General features: G+C 44.0%; 1 protein-coding gene across 1 annotated transcript; it reads right to left on the bottom strand.

Annotated features, from left to right (window-relative positions):
- Window positions 1-686: 686 nt before the first annotated feature.
- LOC147117342 (fibrinogen-like protein 1) lies at window positions 687-20,361 on the bottom strand. The gene is made up of 7 exons (XM_085988263.1): window positions 20,186-20,361; window positions 19,970-20,048; window positions 13,424-13,610; window positions 11,119-11,278; window positions 6,892-6,989; window positions 2,059-2,147; window positions 687-1,117 (listed from the first exon to the last, which is right to left on the bottom strand). The coding sequence occupies exons 2-7, from the start codon at window positions 20,036-20,038 to the stop codon at window positions 914-916; spliced, it is 807 nt and encodes a 268-aa protein (XP_085844389.1). The 5' UTR covers window positions 20,039-20,048; window positions 20,186-20,361; the 3' UTR covers window positions 687-913.
- Window positions 20,362-21,026: the final 665 nt, after the last annotated feature.

Here is a 21,026-nt window from a genome sequence, read left to right as displayed (position 1 = left end):
AATCACACCCTCCTGTCCCTCTCCCTGACCACTAACCAGGCCTGTACCACAACCTAACCTAAGGGATGTGACTGCCTCCTGGATCAAAGTGTCCAGGTAACTCTCCCCATCCCTGATGCCCCACAATGTCTGCACCTCAGACTCCAGCTCAAAAACCCTGAGCTGAAGTTCCTCAAGATGCAGGCACTTACTGCAAACGTGGTTGTCCGGGATCACAATGCTCTCCACAAACTCCCACATGCTGCAGTTGAGGCACACCACCTGCACTGCCATCCCTATATGACCTTGTTTTATTTAATTACATTTAATTGAATTTGAATTAGGTAACTTAGTTCACAGTATAGTTTCTTGACTACTTACTTGATCTAGATTAAGTTAAGGGTACTGAAATTAATTATCTACCTGTAACACAAAGCACTACAAGTAGTGTAGGCAAAAAGCAACAATTCCTTCCCCCTCTTCTCCGAATTCCCACTCTTTCCAAATTAGTAATTCAATGGTTGTTGAATGACAGTCCGTAAAATAAGCCGCAGCTTACATCCTGCCAGTGCCTTAAATACTGCAGACACCACCACCCAGTGGAATATCCTAAGTATCATTCTCTGGGAAATATTACATTTATTCTCTTGCAGTTTTTGCTGTAAAAGAGCAAAATGGAGGAACGATTCTTCAGTTTACATGTAGATTTTTAACTCCCCAGCTTCAAACAAAAAGTTTCGGTTAGTATGGCTCCAGTATTTGTCTATTGCAAAATTAACTTTCAATGTGGCACAGACATTGTTGTGTGCTGTGGTATAATGGATGGAAATCACCCTCTTAAAAAGCAGCAGATGTAAAACCTGGAGAATTCTGGTCTAACACGACTGCCGATAATAGATGAACTAAAATTCATTGTACTGTACTTCAAAAATAATTAATTTTTCAGAAACCTGTTAAACCACCATCCAGCACTATCTTCCTTTGCACAGTTGCCCTCATAACGGTCATTGTCCCTGTCCTTTGTGCTGAACTTCATGCCATTGTGATTGGCCCACCATGCAACCTCTGGGTGATAAGTACCACTCAGAGAGTCTCCTGCAGTTCCAGAATATGCACCAAAACTTAACTGGTATAAATTCTGTGAAATAAAAAGAAATAAATGAAGAATAGATTAGAAAGAATAGATCCAAAACAATTTCCATGAGTAAGAATGATACCAAAGCCTGTCGAACCCAAGCTCAACACAGTGCCATACGAAACCACTGAAATGTGCTGTGCCACAGACAATTTGGCCATGTATCAGATCCAGGATTCTGTGGAGGGTAAAGTTTTGATCTGACCTTGATTGTCAGATATGCAGCTTCTCAGAACAAGGATTAAAAGGTGAGCAGATAGAAGACAAGTCAACAAGGGCAGCTCTGCAAGTCAACCATGCAACAGGTCTAGCTGCAGGTTCTCAACCTGATCTCCTGATCAAGAAATAATGGGGTTCGCAGGTTGATGCAAATGGGGTGCAGCAATCAATCCCTGCACCTGAATGAATCGGCCTCATTTAACTTACACCAGTGAGCTGTGGACCCTTGGTAGGCAACCCCAGGCAGCTCATCGACAAAGAGGAATGAAAGATCGGGCCGCAGCAGCCCTCAGGTAAGTGGTTAAAGAAGATCGGGAAGGGGTGCGATCAGGCCGGAAGGGAGCATAGTTGTGTTCTGGAGGGAGGGTAATTGGATTAGAAGGGAGGTTTTCTACATTAAAGGTACTACATGAATGCAACTTGTTGTTGTCACTTTGTCTTTAACCATTACATGAAGTGGCCTGGTAGCTCTGGTAATACATTTGGATTAATCTAATCCATGAACAAAATTGATAGATTTTTGACAAAGCTGCTGTTTAGATCACTTGACAGCACATGCTCCTTCTCAATGCCCATAAAAAGATCGTCAGGGAAACAAATCCAAATTTAAAAGCTTGCTTCCAGTTCACCCATGTAAACTGGTACAATATTAACGACTATAACCAAAAAAAGAGCAAAAAACACACAAGTAAATTTGCTTATCCCAGTCATTTACTAGTCCTTACCTGCTCATTGTGAACTTTGAAACTTTTGTACTGTGCATAGCGTTTTCCACCATCCCAGTCAGTGAGATCAAATTTCACAGCATAGTCTCCTGATAGAAGGAAAAAATGAAAAGTTGAATTTTCCCTCTATCCTTTCGGTCTGTCAAATGAGAATCCTGGATTAACTTGGCTGTCATCTATTTCAGTTTCAAAATAGTACAGTGTTTATATTATTTCTTGAGCCATGATTTTCCAGGTGCAATTCCTAATCCATAATCTAGTAGCCTTATTCAAATTGCAAAGTTTAAAACTAAAACTTTGGAATACAAAGTATTTAAGCAAGCCTGGTTTGTCCTCAAACCACAACTGGGTGTTGGTGTGTTCAGTGTTAGGCCACCTCACAAGTCCCAGGGGTTAAATTTCTCCTGCAGATAATTTTAACAACAAAAAAATCAGTTTAATCAACAGAGATATTTGACCTCAAATGTCCAGTGAAACCAATTGTAGAAAGAATCAAAGGAATTCAATTTAGATAGCTTGTCAATATACAGTATTACAAATACAGGGTAGTGTTCTGTCCAAGATATCTTTAAACTCGTTTTGTAACTATAAAATAATTGTAATTTTACGACATGGAAGATGGCCATTTGGCCCATCATGCCTGCTGTGGCTCTTTGAAACAGCTATTCACTTAATCCCATTCCCCTGCCCTTTCCCATACCCTTCAACATTTTTCTTTTTCAAATATTTATCCACTTCCCTTTCAATAACAATGATGGATTCTGCTTTGACTACTGTTTCCAGTAAGACATTCTGTCCTAAAAATCCTCTGCTAAAAAGAAAATCTCCAAACCCCCCCCTTATAATAGACTACTTATTACATCTAGTGATAAAGCAAAAGAGTCTGGTTTACAATTATTACATTGACAGGTTGTCAATGTTGGACATTTTTGATCATTTCTGTGGTGCCTAACCATAATGTCAACATGGACAAATAAGTAAATCTAACAGCTTCATTAGTTTATTAAGTCATGAGACCCTGGAATAAAGAAAATGCTATAATTTCAGATTTCTAATATTTTCAGTTTTTCTGTGCCGTTGGCACCCTTGGTTTTGCCATAGTCAATAATAAACTCCCAGCCAAATGCTACTTTTCTAAATAATAAATACAGGACTTTTTTTATTTTTAACGGTTGACTGGCTGTATTGTTAAGCTTCAACATTTGGGTTGTGTTATTCTGGTTGTGCTGCCAATTTTTGACATTCATAAAATCATAGAATGTTACAACACAGAAACATTTGCCCCGCTAAGTCTGCACCAATATTTTTTCACATGAACAACCTAATCAAAACCCAATTTTCTGCTGGCTAGATTTTCCCCAGTACTGCCGAAATAACGCCAAAACTGTACTTCCATCCATTGGTGTAACCCAATTTTCCTCTGTGCACCTTCACTGAATAGAACCATAAAGATTTACAGTACAAAAGGAGGCCATTTGGCCCATTATGTCTGGGCCAGCTCTTTTCCACTGTCCCGCTCTCTTCAGTTATTTATCTTCCTCTACTTCAAATATTTATCTAATTTTCCCTTAAAAGATGTCTCTGCCTCAACCATTCCATGCTCCAATATGCAAAGAAATGTTTCCTAACCTCTCTTCTAGTGATAACTGTAAATTGATGATCTATCATCAATGACTTCCCCAACTAGAGGAAGTAGTTTTTCTCTATTTACTTCAGGATAAACCTTAATTTTAAAACCTCTATTAAATCTCTTATTCTTCTCTGTTTCAATGGAAATAGTCTGAGTATTTCCAATCTCATCTTATAAATATAGTTTCCCATCTCTGGCATCTTTGTGGCGTATTCATTAAATATATTCAAGAAGGAGTTGGATATATTTCTTAAGGCTAAAGGGATCAAGGGATATGAGGAGAAAGCAGGGACAGGGTACTGAATTTGGATGATCAGCCATGATCGCATTGAATGGCGGAGCAGGCTCGAGGGGTCGAATGGCCTACTCCTGCTCCTATCTTCTATGTTTCTATGTTTCTATTTACCTACGCTGTACCCTCAGGTACATTGGGTTATATTGCTAAATTATTAAATAGAATTTTAAATCTGTGATCGATAGATTTTTGCTAGCCATTGGTATTGAGGGATATGGAGCCAAGGCAGGTGGGTGGCGTAAGGACACAGATCAGCCATGATCTCATTGAATAGTATAACAGGCCTGAGGGGCTGAATAGCCTACTCCTGTTCCTATGTTCCTATAATTAAAATACTTAAAAAGGTTTGAAGAAAAACTGAAAGAAACATTAAAATAAAAACTTTAATGAAATATATACTTAAGATACACTTTTTTCAAATTGCTTACAGCTTGCTTGTGTCCTCCAAATTTGGCCAGACCAGGCCAGGCCTTAGTGGCTCTTCCAGTGGGGGGTTCATTTCATGAGGTAAGCCATGGGGGTAGGGGAGGGCAATGGAGCCCTGCAGCAAACTAGGCCCCATCCCCGCTATCACAAAATGGGACACTGTAGCAAGTCATGCTCCCCACTCCCACCACCCACTATCATTTCCATGTAGTGGGGTGAGGATGTGGTGGCCAAAGATATCTATATTCAGTGGGAGCAGAGGAAAATCTCCAAAACACTTTTTGGGGTAGGGTATCAGTGGTAGAAATAATCCAACCCTTAGTAAGCAATATGCATTCAACAAAATGATCAAAAGAATAAAATATTTTGAGTAATCCTGGTGACTCAGAAGCAGTCATGTATGTTTAATTTTATCTGCATTCAAATGATTTTTTCATCATATTGCTCCATCTTTTCCCATTCTCAATCCTATGTTGAAATTGCCATATTGAAGATATTGAAAGACTTCAATGGAAATAAAAATCGAGAGAGATGTAAAATGGGCTAACAATTCGCTATCACCCATTTTACACTATCACAAAAAGTCAAGATTTACCCCATTGTTCCTTAGACAAACAGATAACCATCATATAAGCCCGTTTGGCACATAAAGGTAATAAGCTGAACAAGACCTATCACATATTGACACAATGGCATGAGGATGACCAGACATGACCAATTTTCCTATTTAGTTATGTGGTGTAATGTGAGCAGGCAGGGAGCTGTTCCAATCGTCCCCTGCCACCCAATACCACTTCCACCTAAAGTGACAATGAACATATAATAGGGGAAAGTTTAACTCCCTCCGCCTGGTGGAAACTGAGCAGATTGGGAGTTGAAATCAGGCAGCTGTATTTGCCGCTCCATTCCCACTCTGCAGCAGGATTAATGCCGCTGTTTCTGCCAGCGGCTGAGGCGCCCGTCTGGCTCAAGCAAGAGCCTCATGAATACATGCAAATCGGAGTCCTATGATGTACATAGGACCCCAAAGGCATTTTAGTGGCGTACTGAGCGGGGCGCCCAGTAAAACCTGTCAGTGAAGAAATAGAGGCCCTATAAGATAAGTTTTATACTTTCCTTTTTGGGGTCAGGAACAGGAGTGCCCCACCAGGCCCCATGAGGGAAGTCTGGGCATCTGCCATTCTTGGTTCCCCTCCCCCTTGCCAAATGCAAAACCTTGCCGAACCCACCCTTAACTTCCCTGAGTGATGGTCGGTGGCTGCCCAATCTTTGCCTGCACTTTATGCTCTTTCAGGTGGGCAGCTGGCCAGTGGGATGTAAATGAGACCCAGCAGTTAGTATCGACCAGGCCGTCCATGGAGACTCCTGGGCTGGTGACCCATGCGTCTACTGGCTTTCTGCCTGAGGAATAAAGTTGCCTCTTGTATGTCTACCCAAATATGGGTGAGTGTATTACAATGGGAGGCTAAAGCTAGGATTACATCATGCAACATATTTTCTGTCATTTGTGTCACAGCACTGCTGCGTGTAAGAGATGCCTGTGCATCCTGGTGCCCAGCATTGCTATGGACTGCAGGAGAAGGGTAGAGTAGTGGCTATGTTACTGCACCAATAATCCAGAGAATTTGGATTCAAATCTCATCATTGCAGTTTGAGAATTGAGTTCAGATTTTAAAAAATAATCTGGAAATAAAAAAAGCTGATATCAGTAAAAGTGTCCATGCAGCTGTGGATTGTCATAAAAACAAAATTGAAAAGAGTAAAAGAGAAGACAATATATATTAGAAAGTTGTGATATTTTGATGCCAAGGTGGGGTTTTAATATCCTTAATATTGTCTAAAGAAGGAAGGAGTGGGGATGGTAAGGAGTTTTGAAATGCTGAAAAAGAGTGAATTAGAGTCGGAGACTCTTTCGTGCCACTGAGGGAGAGAAGTCAGAACACTAATTTCTCTGATGATATTTTTATAACGTGACAGGCCAGAAATTTCACTGGAGGGCTTTTGGGGGAAGATCTGGGCAGGGTAGAACTTCTACCTGCCCCATGGAAGCACCGCTGACCCTGGCCCACTTTCCCGGGATGGGACATTTACATATTTTACATAGCCTATGCTATTCATGGCACAACTGGGGTGCCCGCCTCAGGAGTAGGGATGGAAACCCGCTGAGCATAAGTGGTCCTAACTTTGCTGCACAATCAATTTTAAAAATAAAAAAAGTGCCAGATGGACTACAGTCAGGAAATTAGCCTTTTAACTCTTAATCCACCTCTGAAGCCCTTAGCAATGCTGGGTGCCAGGGACACAGGGGCATCCTCTGTGTGCAGTGTTCACCTTGTTTTAAACTCTAAAGGCAGTAGATTTGCTTTCTGTTGTCATGAGAAAGCTGCTAGATCAGGGTGACTATTGTAACCTGAAACATCAATTTATATTTCAGTTAGAAAATGGTACAGCTTATTATATACAAAGATATTGGAATACTTACCCTGTGATGTAAGATAATTCAAGTTGTCATTCCCAATCCAATATTCTCCATTGACAGATTGGAAGTTTCCAAAACCATTCTTGTAATCAGACCAGACTCTAGATAAAAAGTATGCACTGTATTATATTTCATTATTTATGAAAAGTAAAACAGGCTAACACACAAAAGGCATCAAGGGGTATGGGGAGAGAGCGGGAATATGGTATTGAGATAGAGGATCAGCCACGATCATATTGACTGGCGGAGCAGGCTCGAAGGGCCGAATGACCTACTCCTACTCCTATTTTTCTATGTTTTCTATGTTTCTACACAGCAGTGTGCATTAGAAAGGGCTAACCAGTAATGGAAGCTTAGATACAATTCTCTGCTGGGGTTAATTCAAAACAGGATTTATTGCCTTATAGAAAATCCGTATGCTGTGGACAGTAAACCAAACCTTACTTGAATTGTGAAAATGATTTAGTACAAAGCAAGATTGAGTACTCAACTGCTGATAAGCTCAGGATTTGACTATTTGCTTGACTATTTTTCTCTTCAAATAGTAGATGCATTGCTGGTCATCTTCCAGAACTCGATAGACTCTGGAACGGTACCCATGGATTGGCGGGTAGCTAATGTTACCCCACTATTCAAAAAAGGTGGTAGAGAAAAGGCGGGGAATTATAGACCGGTAAGCTTGACATCGGTAGGGGGGAAAATGCTAGAGTCCATTACAAAAGATGGAATAGCAGAGCACTTGGAAAGCAGTGACTGGATCGGACAAAGTCAACATGGATTTACAAAAGGTAAATCATGCTTGACTAATCTACTGGAATTTTTTGAGGATGTAACTGGTAAAATAGATAAGGGAGAACCAGTGGATGTGGTGTATTTGGACTTTCAAAAGGCTTTCGATAAGGTCCCGCATAAGAGATTAGCGTGCAAAATTAAGGCACATGGGATTGGGGGCAAGGTATTGACTTGGATAGAGAACTGGTTGGCGGACAGAAAGCAAAGAGTTGGAATAAACGGGTCATTTTCCGAGTGGCAGGCAGTGACTAGTGGGGTACCGCAAGGATCGGTCCTAGGACCCCAGCTGTTCACAATATATATTAATGATCTGGACGAGGGAATTGGATGTAATATCTCCAAATTTGCAGACGACACAAAGCTGGGGGGGAGGGTATGCTGTGAGGAGGATGTCGTGAAACTCCAGCACGATTTGGACAGGTTGGGTGATTGGGCAGAAACATGGCAAATGCACTATAATGTGGATAAATGTGAGGTTATCCACTTTGGTGGCAAAAACAGGAAGGCAGATTATTATTTGAATGGCAATAGTTTGGGAGAAGGGGAAGTGCAAAGAGACCTGGGTGTTCTTGTACACCAGTTGCTGAAGGTAAGCATGCAGGTGCAGCAGGCGGTTAAGAAGGTAAATGGTATGTTGGCCTTCGTAGCAAGAGGGTTCGAGTACAAGAACAAGGGTGTCTTGCTACAGTTGTACAGGGCCTTGGTGAGACCACACCTTGAGTATTGTGTGCAGTTTTGGTCGCCTTACCTGAGGAAGGACGTTCTTGCCATGGAAGGAGTGCAGCGAAGGTTCACCAGGCTGATACCTGGGATGGCAGGAATGACGTATGAGGAGAGATTGGGTTGATTGGGCTTATACTCACTGGAGTTTAGAAGATTGAGAGGGGATCTCATCCAAACCTATAAAATTCTGTCAGGCCTGGACAGACTAGATGCAGGAAGGATGTTTCTGATGGCCGGGGAGTCCAGAACCAGGGGTCATAGTCTAAGGATAAGGGGTAAGCCATTTAGGACTGAAATGAGGAGGAATTTCTTCACCCAGAGAGTGGTGAACCTGTGGAATTCTCTGCCACAGAGGGCGGTGGAGGCCAGTTCATTAAGTATATTCAAGAAAGAGTTGGATATATTTCTTAAGGCTAAAGGGATCAAGGGATATGGGGAGAAGGCAGGGACCGGGTACTGAATTTGGATGATCAGCCATGATCTCATTGAATGGCGGAGCAGGCTCGAAGGGCCGAATGGCCTACTCCTGCTCCTATCTGCTATGTATCTATGTATCTATGTTATAATAGGGTGATGTCATATGAACTGCCTGTGGTAGTCTTGTCTGTCTTCAAGCTAGACGAGAGGGCACATGCATTATTAATTATGTATGTGTATATATATATATACATACACATCCATTATTAATTATACACCTGCATCCATTATTAATTATGCCTGAACATCCATAATTCATTAGATAAGAAAACACCATATCAACTGCATTAGTTGTATTTAACTCGTAACCCTATAAAATAAAGATCTTTGCCCCAAAATTCCTGGTTTTGGGAAGATAAATAAGATTTCTGTCGGGGGCAGAAATTTGGAGAAGAATATGGTTCTGCTGAGATTCTGGGCTGTTTACAACACCCCTTTAAATTCTGATGGGAGTGGGGTGGGCATGGGCAGATAGCTATTTACCAGTCTGCAATGGTGTCTTGAAAGTAATTTCAGCTGATGGCAATGATCAATTATTTCAGGAGAAAATAAAGGAGCCAAACATAAACATTTTAATTTCAGGTGTTAACACTGGCTATTTGGCTTAAAAAGGGACTCCAGCCTTCAGTAAAAAAATAATTTAAAAATATATTTTTCTATCCATTTTTGTTGATTTCTTCAATTTTTGCAAACAGTGAGTGAAGGCTTAATTGGAGGAACTATCTGGAAGCATTTGACAGAACTACTAGAGTGAGCGAGTTGAATTCAAATCAACAGGTACGATCATTAAACCGGGCTGTTTCAAGGCATTTATGCTGAGGCTTTCACACCAATTAACCTGACTCTGTAAAGTAAACAAAGTAGTGCCTGTCCATTTAGAAATAGCAAGACTCCCGTTAAAAGAGGATGTTGCTTGGTCCTGACAATGACTAAAGTCAATAGTGGCCACTGGCAGTGCCAAACTCAGATCCTTAGGCAGGCTAAGAGATCACACGTGCCTAATCATCTGTTTTTGCTGAATTTGGCCTTTGATTTAAACAGGATAGACTTAACGACAATGAAACCCCCATATATTACATAAATAAATAAATATATTTTCACTGGAACTAAGCTGATTGATCATAATAGTCTCTACTATGTTCCTATCCTATTCTATATAAATGAGGTATGTGTCATTGTCAGCTCCAGAGGCACATATTCAAAAACAGCTACTCATATTCCCACTGTTTCCAACCGCCTCTGCAACAATTTATCCCTCACATCCTGTCAAGTTATACTGGCAGAACATTACAGGCCTCAGATTGAGTCCAAAGGAGAGAAATAGATCTCTTTAACCCTATATTTTATTATTATTTCCAAATGAGCATTTGGAAACGACCAGTTAGGATTCTTATGGGAAATTTGACTACTGTTTACTTCCAATAATAGGGCATCAGAAACTCCTCCAAACCAGTTCCATCAATGATGTCATCAAACCCAATTTTAAACAAAAAGTTAAAGAAATTCAAATTCTTCATTCATTAGCGATCTTTAGTCACAAAGCACAAATCTCATATTGTGCCGATAGTGTGTTAGTGAAAGATAATAAACTGAAATGTTATTTACTTTTAAAAGCTCTGTTTGTCAGGCAGAGGCTTTTCCCATTGAGATAGCTACTGTAAAATCCATAGAAGTTGGACCTTTGTAAAAGTTGCATTTATTTTATAGTTGCCACTTCAATGAAAAGTGATTTTGTACAAATTAATAAGTTACTCTTCTATGTTCAGGGTGCCTAAAATAACTGATTGCATTTTAATGTGCATTATATTTTACAGTAAATTTCAAATGCTTACATTGTTTTTGTAAAAACAATTGTACCTGTAATTTGTTTTGGAGGTTACTCAATCAAAGCAACACATCTTAAGAAACAGTTTACTCCGATGAAAGTTCCAGCTCAATTAGTAACGGGTGCAAAGGTTAATTTCTGATAACAGCAACTTCAGGTTGAACCAAATTTTGATAGAAAATTTGATTAGCATCATTTGGGAAGGAATGTTGATAGCTTCTACCATAAGAGAGAAGGATCAGTAACATTTGAGTGAGTTATATAGGGTAACCTCAGTAATATAACAAAAAAAATCCATCAGATACATTGTTCATATGCTGATTTTCTTTTGTTTATTTTATTTTTCATTTTTTTTAAATCTCTTTTTTGGTCTGACAGATTCTAATGGTATTCGTTTAAAAACAGTACTGAACCTGTCAAAGTTTTCACTGCCATCAGTCCGTCTCTGGATGACAGTCCAGCCTCCACCTTCTGTCATGTCACAGTATGCAAGGAAGCTTGTGGAAGATGCCAGTGGCTGAATTCTGTAAAATCCACTTCGCCTATTTCCACTGTTGTAGGTCTCTGCACAATCTTCATCAAAAATAAAATTCCAGAATTTGCTAAGTTAGTATTATTTCTGAGGAGGGGAGGAGGTAGAAGGATGGGGGAATAAGTGTGGAGGGATAGGGAGAAGGACAGGAAATAGAGAGGAGGACAGGGCTGGGGAAGGGTGAGGAAGGCGGTTGGGGGTGAGGGAGAAAGGCGACAGGGAAAGAGAATGGGAGGACGAGGGGGTGGAAGAGGAGGAAATAGTGAAGGGATGTAAGGACAGGGAATTTCTCTCAATGGGGGGAAGGGAGGGGATTCATTTCACAGGTGGGGGTAATAACTTCCTCAATTGAGGGGGGTGGGCACAAATTAAACTGAGCTGGGAGGCAGGGACGCAGGTGTGTTACTGGAGTGGGGATACACATCGGGGAGCTGCTGCTACCAGGGGGGCAATGGAGCTGAATCAGGACATCAAAACTTGCTGGTCTGCATAACTGTCTTAGTTGGAGAGGGACTTGATATGCGGGCGGAGCAAGGGGATATAGTATTATAGAATCTTACAGCACAGAAGGAGGCCATTCGGCCCATCGTGCCCATGCTGGCTCTTTGAAAGAGCTGTCCAATTAGCTCCACTTCCCTGCTCTTTCCCCATAGCCCTGCAATTATTACCCCTTCAAGTATTTATCCAATCAAATCATGGGTACAAAGCTTCCTGGTGGGAGGAATGATGATCTATTGACAAAGGATGGGATTCCAAACAGACAGTGCGGTGCATTGAATCAGGCCACACTCAAAGGTGACTGCGTTTCAATTTAGATTCATGCAGAACTAACAAATTAAACTGGATTACAATGGAGAACATTCAGAAGCCGGGCTGGAAAGGTCAACAGGCAGGGGAGCACACAATGAACTGTGGGGTGCCACTGCTGTCACTATGACCTCATACTTTAGACTTCTAATACAGCTGGGAGCACCGAGACTAGAGCCACACAACTCCATTAAGCATGCCTGCAGAGGGATTGGATGCTTGGGACCACGAACAGACAGCAATGGTAGAAGATGATTCATGGTAGAAAGCCAAGGCATCTTATACAGCTGGATGCTTAATTTTTTTCTACAATTGGAATTTAATCTTAAACCTTCATTAAATTCTTATAACTATGAAAAGAACTTTAAATCTGGCCTACATATCTCTTATTGTGGCTTCAGGAGAACACGTTGCTGGGAAGACATCGGTTTGACTCCCCAAAGCCTTTCCACCATCTACAAGGCACTCCCTCCACCACCGGCGTACTGTGGCTGCAGTGTGTACCATCTACAAGATGCATTGCAGCAACTCGCCAAGGCTTCTTCGACAGCACCTCCCAAACCCGCGACCTCTTCCACCTAGAAGGACAAGGGCAGCAGGCGCATGGGAACACCACCACCTCCAAGTTCCCCTCCAAGTCACACACCATCCTGACTTAGAAATACATCGCCGATCCTTCATCATCGCAGGGTCAAAATCCTGGAACTCCCTACCTAACAGCACTGTGGGAGTACCTTCACCACACAGACTGCAGCGGTTCAAGAAGGCGGATCACCACCACCTTATCAAGGGCAATTAGGGATGAGCAATAAATGCTGGCCTTGCCAGCGATGCCCACATCCCATAAACAAATCCAAAAAAAAAGCACAGTGGGAAACTGTATGCTGACTCGCATCAAGACTGTACAGCAGGATCTTTTTATTCTTTCAACTAACATCCTGTGGCAGGTTAACATTTCAATCAGTTATCGGAATGCCAACTCACGTGTAACAGGTACCACAGGCAAATGCTGACTCATGAGATGGATTTTGCCTGACTAAGAGTTTCAATATATTTTGAAAGGTAATGTCATTACCCACTCATCGATTTTAACACATAATTATCACATGGAACTTCCTCCAACCAGGTTTTAAACAGGTTGCCAATTATGTGCTAGATGTTACTGAGCTGATGAAGGATTTTAATTGAAATATCCTGAGCTTTTTTCATACACTGACTGCTTTGTGCATTTCTAGTATTTTCTGTTTCTTTATTTTCAGCATTTGTGAGGTATTTTTAATCACAGTGACTTTCAGCATTTGAGTTTTTTAATCTCAGTTACAATCAACATAGCTTTATGCCTGTAGAAATTTTAGGGTTAAAAGTAAGTTATGTGAGACCTGCAAAAAGTATTCTTCCTCCCAGTTCATCAGTAGCTTTATCAACATTTGAAGCACCAATGCCATGCAGATTTTCCCTTTCATTTGTGAAGCGCTCAATCTGCAGTTGCTGCTGTTTGATCCGAAGTTCCAGAGCTTTCACTTGAGCCCGTAGTCTTTCCTGCTCCTGTTGACAGTCAGCTGGTGCCTACAGAATCAAACAAGACAGTCATTCAGAACGCCTACTTTCGCGACAATCTGCCATGAGAAAATAGGGAAATATTTCTGTACTCAGTTTATTTTTACTATTCATTCACGGGATGTGAGCATCACTGGCAAGGCCAACATTTATTGCTCATCTCTAATTGCCCTTAAGAAGGTGGTGGTGAGCCACCTTCTTGAACCACTGCAGTCTGTGATGTGAAGGTACTCCCACAGTGCTGTTAGGGAGGGAGTTCCAGGATTTTGACCCAGCAATGATGAAGGAACAGTGATACATTTCTAAGTCAGGATGATGTGTGACTTGGAGGTGATGGTGTTCCCATGCACTTGCCGCCCTTGTCCTTCTAGGTGGTAGAGATCGCAAGCTTGGGAGGTTTTGTCGAAGAAGCCTTGGCGAGTTGCTGCAGTGCATCTTGTAGATGGTACGCACTGCAGCCACGGTACGTCGGTGGTGGAGGGAGTGAATGTTTAAGGTGGTGGATGGGGTGCCAATCAAGCAGGTTGGTTTGTCCTGGATGGTGTCGAGCTTCTTGAGTGTTGTTGGCGCTGCGCTCATCCAGGCAAGTGGAGAGTATTCTATCGTACTCCTGACTTGTGCCTTGTAGATCGTGGAAAGGCTTTGGGGAGTCAGGAGGTGAGCCACAGAATACTCAGCCTTTGACCTGTAAATACCACAGTATTTATGTGGTTGGTTCAGTTAAGATTCTGGTCAAGGGTGACCCCGCAGGATATTGATGGTGGGGAATTTGGTGATGGTAATGCCGTTGAATATCAAGGGGCGGTGGTTAGACTCTCGCTTGTTGGAGATGATCATTGCCTGGCAATTGTGTCGCATGAATGTTACCTGCCACTTATCAGCCCAAGTCTGAATGTTGTCCAGGTCTTGCTGCATGCGGGCACGGACAGCTTCATTATCTGAGGAGTTGCGAATGGAACTGAACACTGTGCAGTCATCAGCGAACATCCCCACTTCTGACCTTAGGTTGGAGGGAAGGCCATTGACGAAGCAGCTGAGGATGGTCGGGCCGAGGACACTGCCCTGAGGAACTCCTGCAGTGATGTCCTGGGGCTGAGATGATTGGCCTCCAAACAACCACAATTATTTTCCGTTTTGCTAGGCATGACTCCAGCCAATGGAGAGTTTTCCCCCTGATTCCCACTGACTTCAATTTTACTAGGGCTCATTGTTGTCAGACTTGGTCAAATGCTGCCTTGATGTCAAGTGCAGTCACTCTCACCTCACCTCTGGAATTCAGCTCTTTTGTCCATGTTTAGACCAAGGCTGTAATGAGGTCTAGAGCCGAGTGGTCCTGGCAGAACCCAAACTGAGCACTGATGAACGGGTTATTGGTAAGTAAGTGCCGCTTGATAGCACTGTTGACGACACCTTCCATCACTTTGCTGATGATTGAGAGTAGGCTGATGGGGCTGTAATTAGCCGGATTAGATTTGTCCTGCTTTTCGTGGACAGGACATACCTGAGCAATTTTACACTTTGTCAGGTAGATGTCTGTGTTGTACTGGAATAGCTTGGCTAGAGATGCAGCTAGTTCTGGAGCACATGTCTTCAGTACTACAGCCGGGATGTTTTCGGGGCCTATAGCCATAGCATATCCAGTGCACTCAGCTGTTTCTTGATATCACATGGAGTGAATCAAATTGGCTGAAGACTGGCTTTTGTGATGGTGGGGACCTCAGGAGGAGCCCAAGGTGGACCATCCACTTGGCACTTCTGGCTGAACATGGTTGCAAATGCTTCACACTTGTCTTTTGCACTCACGTGCTGGGCTCCTCCATCATTGAACATGGGGAATTTCATAGAACCTCCTCCTCCTGTTAGCTGTTTAATTGTCCACCACCATTGATGACTGGATGTGGCATGACTGCAGAGCTTTGATCTGATCCATTGGTTGTGGGATCACTTAGCTCTGTCTATAGCACGCTGCTTCTGCTGTTTAGCATGCATGTAGTCCTCAACTTTAGATATGCCTGGTGCTGCTCCTGGCATGCTCTTCCACAGCCCTCGCTGAACCACGGTTGGTCCCGTGGCTTGATGGTAATGGTAGAGTGAGGGATATGCTGGGCCATTAGGTTACAGATTGTGGTGGAATACAATTCTGCTGCTGCTGATGACCCACAGCGCCTCATAGATGCCAATTTTTGGGCTGCTAGTTCTGTTCTGAATCTATCCCATTAAGCACAGCGGTAATGCCACACAATACAATGGAGGGTGTCCTCAGTGTGAAGACGGGTCTTGTCTCCACAAGGACTGTGCGGCGGTTACTTCTACCAATACTGTCATGGACAGATATATCTGCGACAGGTAGCTTAGTGAGGACGAGGTCAAGTAGGTTTTTCCCTTGTGTTGGTTCTCTCACCACCTGCTGTAGGCTTTGTCAGGCAGCTATGTCCTTCAGGACTCGGCTAACTCAGTCAGTTATGGTGTTACCGAGCCACTCTTGGTGATGGACATTGAAGTACCCCACCCAGAGTACATTCTGTGCCCTTGCCACCTAAAGTGTGTCTTCCAAGTGGTGTTCAACATGGCGGAGTACTGATTCATTAGTAGAGGGAGTGCGGTAGGTGGTAATCAGCAGGAGGTTTCCTTGCCCATGTTTGACCTGGTGTCAAGAGACTTCATGGGGTCTGGAGTCAATGTTGAGGATTCCCATGGCCACTCCTTCCCGACTGTATGCCACTGTGCCACCAACTCTGGTGGGTCTGTCCTGCCGGTGGGACTAGACATACCCAGGGATGGTGATGGAGGAGTCTGGGACATTGGCTGAAAAGTATGATTATGTCAGGCTGTTGCTTGACTTGTGCCAAAATTGGGAGAGCTGTCCCACAGACAAGTTCCCAGATGTTGGCGAGAAGGACTTTGCAGGGTCGACTGGGCAGAGTGTGCCTTTGTCGTGTCCGAATCCAGTACCTAGGTCGATGCTGGGTGGTCCATCCAATTTTATTCTCATTATTGTTTCTCATAGCAGTTTTGGTACAACTAAGTGGCTTGCTAGGCCATTTCAGAGGGCAGTTAAGACTCAACCACATTGCTGTGGGTCTGGAATCACATATAGGCCAGACTAAGTACAGCAGATTTCCTTCCCTAAAGGACATTAAATATAGAAACCAGATGTTTGTTTTGCGACAATCCGGTAGTTTCATGGATTACCATTACTGATACTAGCTTTTTATTATTTAATTAACTGAATTTAAATTCCCCAGCTGCCATCTTGGGATTTCTCATGTCTCCAGGTTATTAATTTATGGAAAATGAAAGCAAAAATCTAATTGAATAACTTGATGCTAGACCCTCGCTGCAGTTAATATTTCTTTAATTTGTTTATAACCCTATTTTTTAAATTAATGTTAAACAGCTGTAAACCTAACCTCAACTTTTACGAAGCTCTATCTCTGTAACTGTAAGAGCTCCCGTTATAACAGAAAAAAGGAATTAAGGTTACAGTCATTGGGGAGTCACTCCAATCTACACTGAACATTTTTTCCTGGTGTTATGGAGAAAATACATTTTTAAAACTCGGAGGAAGGCATTGCCAGGACTGTTGTACCAAGCTAAAAATTCCACCCAACTGATGTTTAGGATGGAATTTAATACAGAGAAGTGTGAGGTGATGCATTTTGGCAGAAGGAACAGGGAGAGGCAATATACACTTAATGGCACAGTTTTAAAGAGTGTGCAGGGACAGAGGGACCTGGGAGTTAATGTGCTTGAAGGTGGCGGGACATATTGAGAGAGTGGTTAACAAAGCATATGGGATCTTGGGCTTCATAAATAGAGGTACTGAGCACAAAAGTAGAGAAGTTATGCTGAACCTTGATAAAGCACTGGTTAGGCCACAACTGGAGTATTGCATCCAGTTCTGGTCACCACACTTTAGGAAGGATGTGAAGGCCCTTGAGAGGGTGCAGAGGAGATTTACCAGAATGGTTCTGGGGATGGGGGATCTTCGCTACAAGGACAGGTTGGAGAAGCTGGATTTGTTTTCATTGTTTTCATTAGAGCAAAGGAGGTTGCGGGGTGATTTGATAGAGGTGTACAAGATTATTACGGGTTTGGATAGGCTAGGCAGGGAAAGGCTGTTCCCACTAGTTGATGGTACAAGGACTAGGGGACACAGATTTAGGCCTAGAAATTCAGTATAGCCACGTTTGGGGCGCTACAGCCGGGCATTTGCTAAATTTTGCGCCCGGTGCAACTTAGCGCCACCTTCGCCGATATTCAGTTGCATCGCCCCAAGAAGTTGCTGCTGCACTAAAGCAGGCGATGCACAACTATCATAAGGTGCTAAGCTGGCGTGCCGAGGCACTAACACTGAGGGCGGGCGCAGCGCAGGTGCGGTGAGTTTCTGAATGAAGGCAGACACGCTGGCGCCGGTCAGCTCTTAAAGGGGAAGGGTCGACTTGTTTGGCTGCCATGTCCTGCTCACTGCAGCCCTGAAGCAAGGCCTGACCATTGCTGGTTCATCAGTTCTACGTCCTGAACCATGGGGAAGCCCGCTATTCTTCCAAATCCCATTGCACGCTCTTGCTGCTTGTCCAGGGTCATGGGGAAGGAGATGTACTGATGTCTCCTTCTGAAAAGGGCATTGTTCACCTGGTGGATGCAACAATGTACCGCGAACTGGGAGATGTTGGCAATGTCCCCAGTAGCGGATTGGAAGGAGCCGGTGGCACAGAAGTTGAGAGCCACCGTCATCTTCACTGCCACCGACAGAGACGTCCTGCTCCTCAGCTGTGGCTGGAGATCTCTGCGAAGCAGGTGGCAGATCTCAGTGACCACCTCCCTTCTGAATCGCAGCCTCCGAACACACTGCTCCTCAGACATGTTCAGATATGAGAACTGCTGGCGGTATACCATGGGTGGGTAAGGCCTCCTGTGCCGACGCCCGTTGGCCCTTCTCCCTCTGGCCATGACTGGCACTCTCTCACGGCGTCTCTGATCCCTCTCAATGCAATGCAGAAAGCCAATGTTTCCACCCATTGCAGCCCCCATTATATGTGGCAACTCAAGGCTATGGCACTGAAAGTGAAATCCAAGTGCAAAGCTCTGGTCTGAAGCCAGAAGTACCTGTGCAAGCGTTGAGTCAAACCAGAAAGCTCTCTCCCTTTGTCTCTCTCCAAATATCCATCTCTCACAAAGAAGGAGTGGAACAAAATGGCTGCCACTTATACTGCAGGAGGAGTCCCCTTTAATTCCCCTCTACCAGTCGCTGGGGGCGCCAGGCGCACATAAGGGTGGCGCCACTGAAGTTCCGGTTCGGGGCGCACCAAGGGCGTTGCACCATGAAATGACGTCAGGATCTGCGGGCGCTGCGGTTTCGCGCCGCCGCTAAATCTTAAGTGAAGTTCGCGAGAGGCGCAGATCGTGCCGCGCCCAGGCGCTAGCCGCTTAACGCCCCACTTCTCCTCCTCCTAAGGCGCTAACAACTGAATTTCTAGGCCTTAATGTTTTAGGCAAGAGATACAGGGGGGGAAGTGAGGAAAAACTTTTTTACGCAGCGAGTGGTGATGACCTGGAATTCGCTGCTGACAGAAGTGTTGGAAGCGGACACGCTCAATGTTTTCACAGGGAGACTGGATAGGTACTTGAGGGAAATAAACTTGCAGGGCTACGGGGATAGAGCGGGGGAATGGGACTGACTGGATGCTCTAGAGAGAGCCGGCACGGACTCGATGGGCCGAATGGCCTCCTTCTGTGCCGTTATGACTCTATGACTATATGTCTGAATACGTAAGTGGAACATTTTCTATCAATAGCAGCCCGAATCAAACAACAGACCATAACATGGTGACATTAGCTGCAAGAAAGTGGGTCATTTTTTATGTTGAAAACCTTCCGTGACTTGCTCGTAATTAAGACAAAAATGATTCTGGACAGTTCGTCTTCCTAAAGTACTGACAATCCCTTGATCGGAATGTTGCTCTCTTGCCGGTGCGACTGCTCAAGGCAGTGGCCAAACGGAGTGAATCATTCCCGGCAGTGCAAGGTTCAGATGGGAGTTATAGGGGGCGGGGAGGCAGAGCCGAGGTCGGCGTGGTTTGTCAGTGGAATGTCTGTGCCCGATTCCCAGCTGCACAAAAGAAAACATCTGGCACAGCAGAGCTTTCCATCCACATCCACTCTCTTTGTTTTACAAAAGGGTTATTCCAACGTCACCTTATTTTAGTTAGAGACGTTCTGAACAAACATTTTATTAAAAAAATTGTTCGCGATGTCTTTTGCTTTCAGACTGTAACTTTTGAGTCTGGGGTCTCTTCATAGAAGATGAGAGGGGTAATTAACAGCAAAAGCACGTCTCCGCGTTACATTGCATTGAACTCACTTACCGAGCGGCAGCAGCCCAGCAACAAGATGCACACGAGCAGGGAACACACAAAAACCCAGACACGCTGCATTTCGGGATTTCTGTTAACATAAAATGAAAAGAAAAATAAATCATCCCAGCAGGCCAACATTACAAGACTAAGATTTTGGATCTACAACAAGAAAATAGCCTAAAATACTTGGAATAACTATGAAAAAGACAAAGGCCGAACACTTACCTTGCTCTGAGATTGGAAGGTGCAAAGCTCCAAGTGGCTGCAAGTTTTTTGCAGACCAGAAGCGTTGTAGCTTCAGCTGCTTTTAGGGCTTGTGATTTTATCTCCAGTGAGTCAGTGGGCAGGAATGTTTACCAAAGAGATGGCGGTTGTCAGAAAATCAGCACTGGTCAGCAGAGCGACTCGGGGGGGGTGGGTGGTGGCCGCAAGAAAGGAAGGCAAAAAACGGAACATACCCCGGTGCACAGATAGCTGGAGCTGGTTAGGCTTTTACACAGGAAGATGGAGACAGCTGGCTTACATTTTATACATGCAGTACACAATTAGATAAGACTATGGCCTAGAAATTCAGTATAGCCACTTTTGGGGCGGTAAAGTCGGGCGGCCGCTAAATTTTGCGCCCGGCGCAAAGTCGCGCCCCCTTCGCCGATATTCAGTCGCAACGCCCCAAGAGGTTGCTGCTGCGCTAAAACAGGCGATGCACGACTATCTTTAGGTGCTAAGCCGGCGGTGCTGAGCGATACCCCCGAGGCCGGGCGCAGCGCAGGTGCGGCGAGTTCTTGATTGACGGCAGACACTCTGGCGCCGGTCATCTCTTAAAGGGGGAGGGTGGATTTGTTTGCCTGCCACGCCCTGCACACTGCAGCCCTCAACCTAGGCCTGACCACTTCAGCTTCACCTGTACAACGCCCAGGACTATGAAGAAGGCCAGGGAGAGAGCGCAGCGCTTCAGCGACGGAGACCTGAGGGTGCTGGTTGGCGGAGTGGAGCGCAGGTGCCATGTTTTGTTCCCAGAAGGTGGCAAGAGGCCGCTGCCCAGCGCCTACCGGAAAGCCTGGAGGGA

Source organism: Somniosus microcephalus, chromosome 5 (assembly GCF_052327205.1).
Source record: "Somniosus microcephalus isolate GS21.2 chromosome 5, FLI_Smic_1.0, whole genome shotgun sequence".
NCBI lineage: Eukaryota > Metazoa > Chordata > Chondrichthyes > Squaliformes > Somniosidae > Somniosus > Somniosus microcephalus.
The sequence above is the reverse complement of the archived record's forward strand: the minus strand, read 5'-3'. Positions and strand labels throughout refer to the sequence as shown.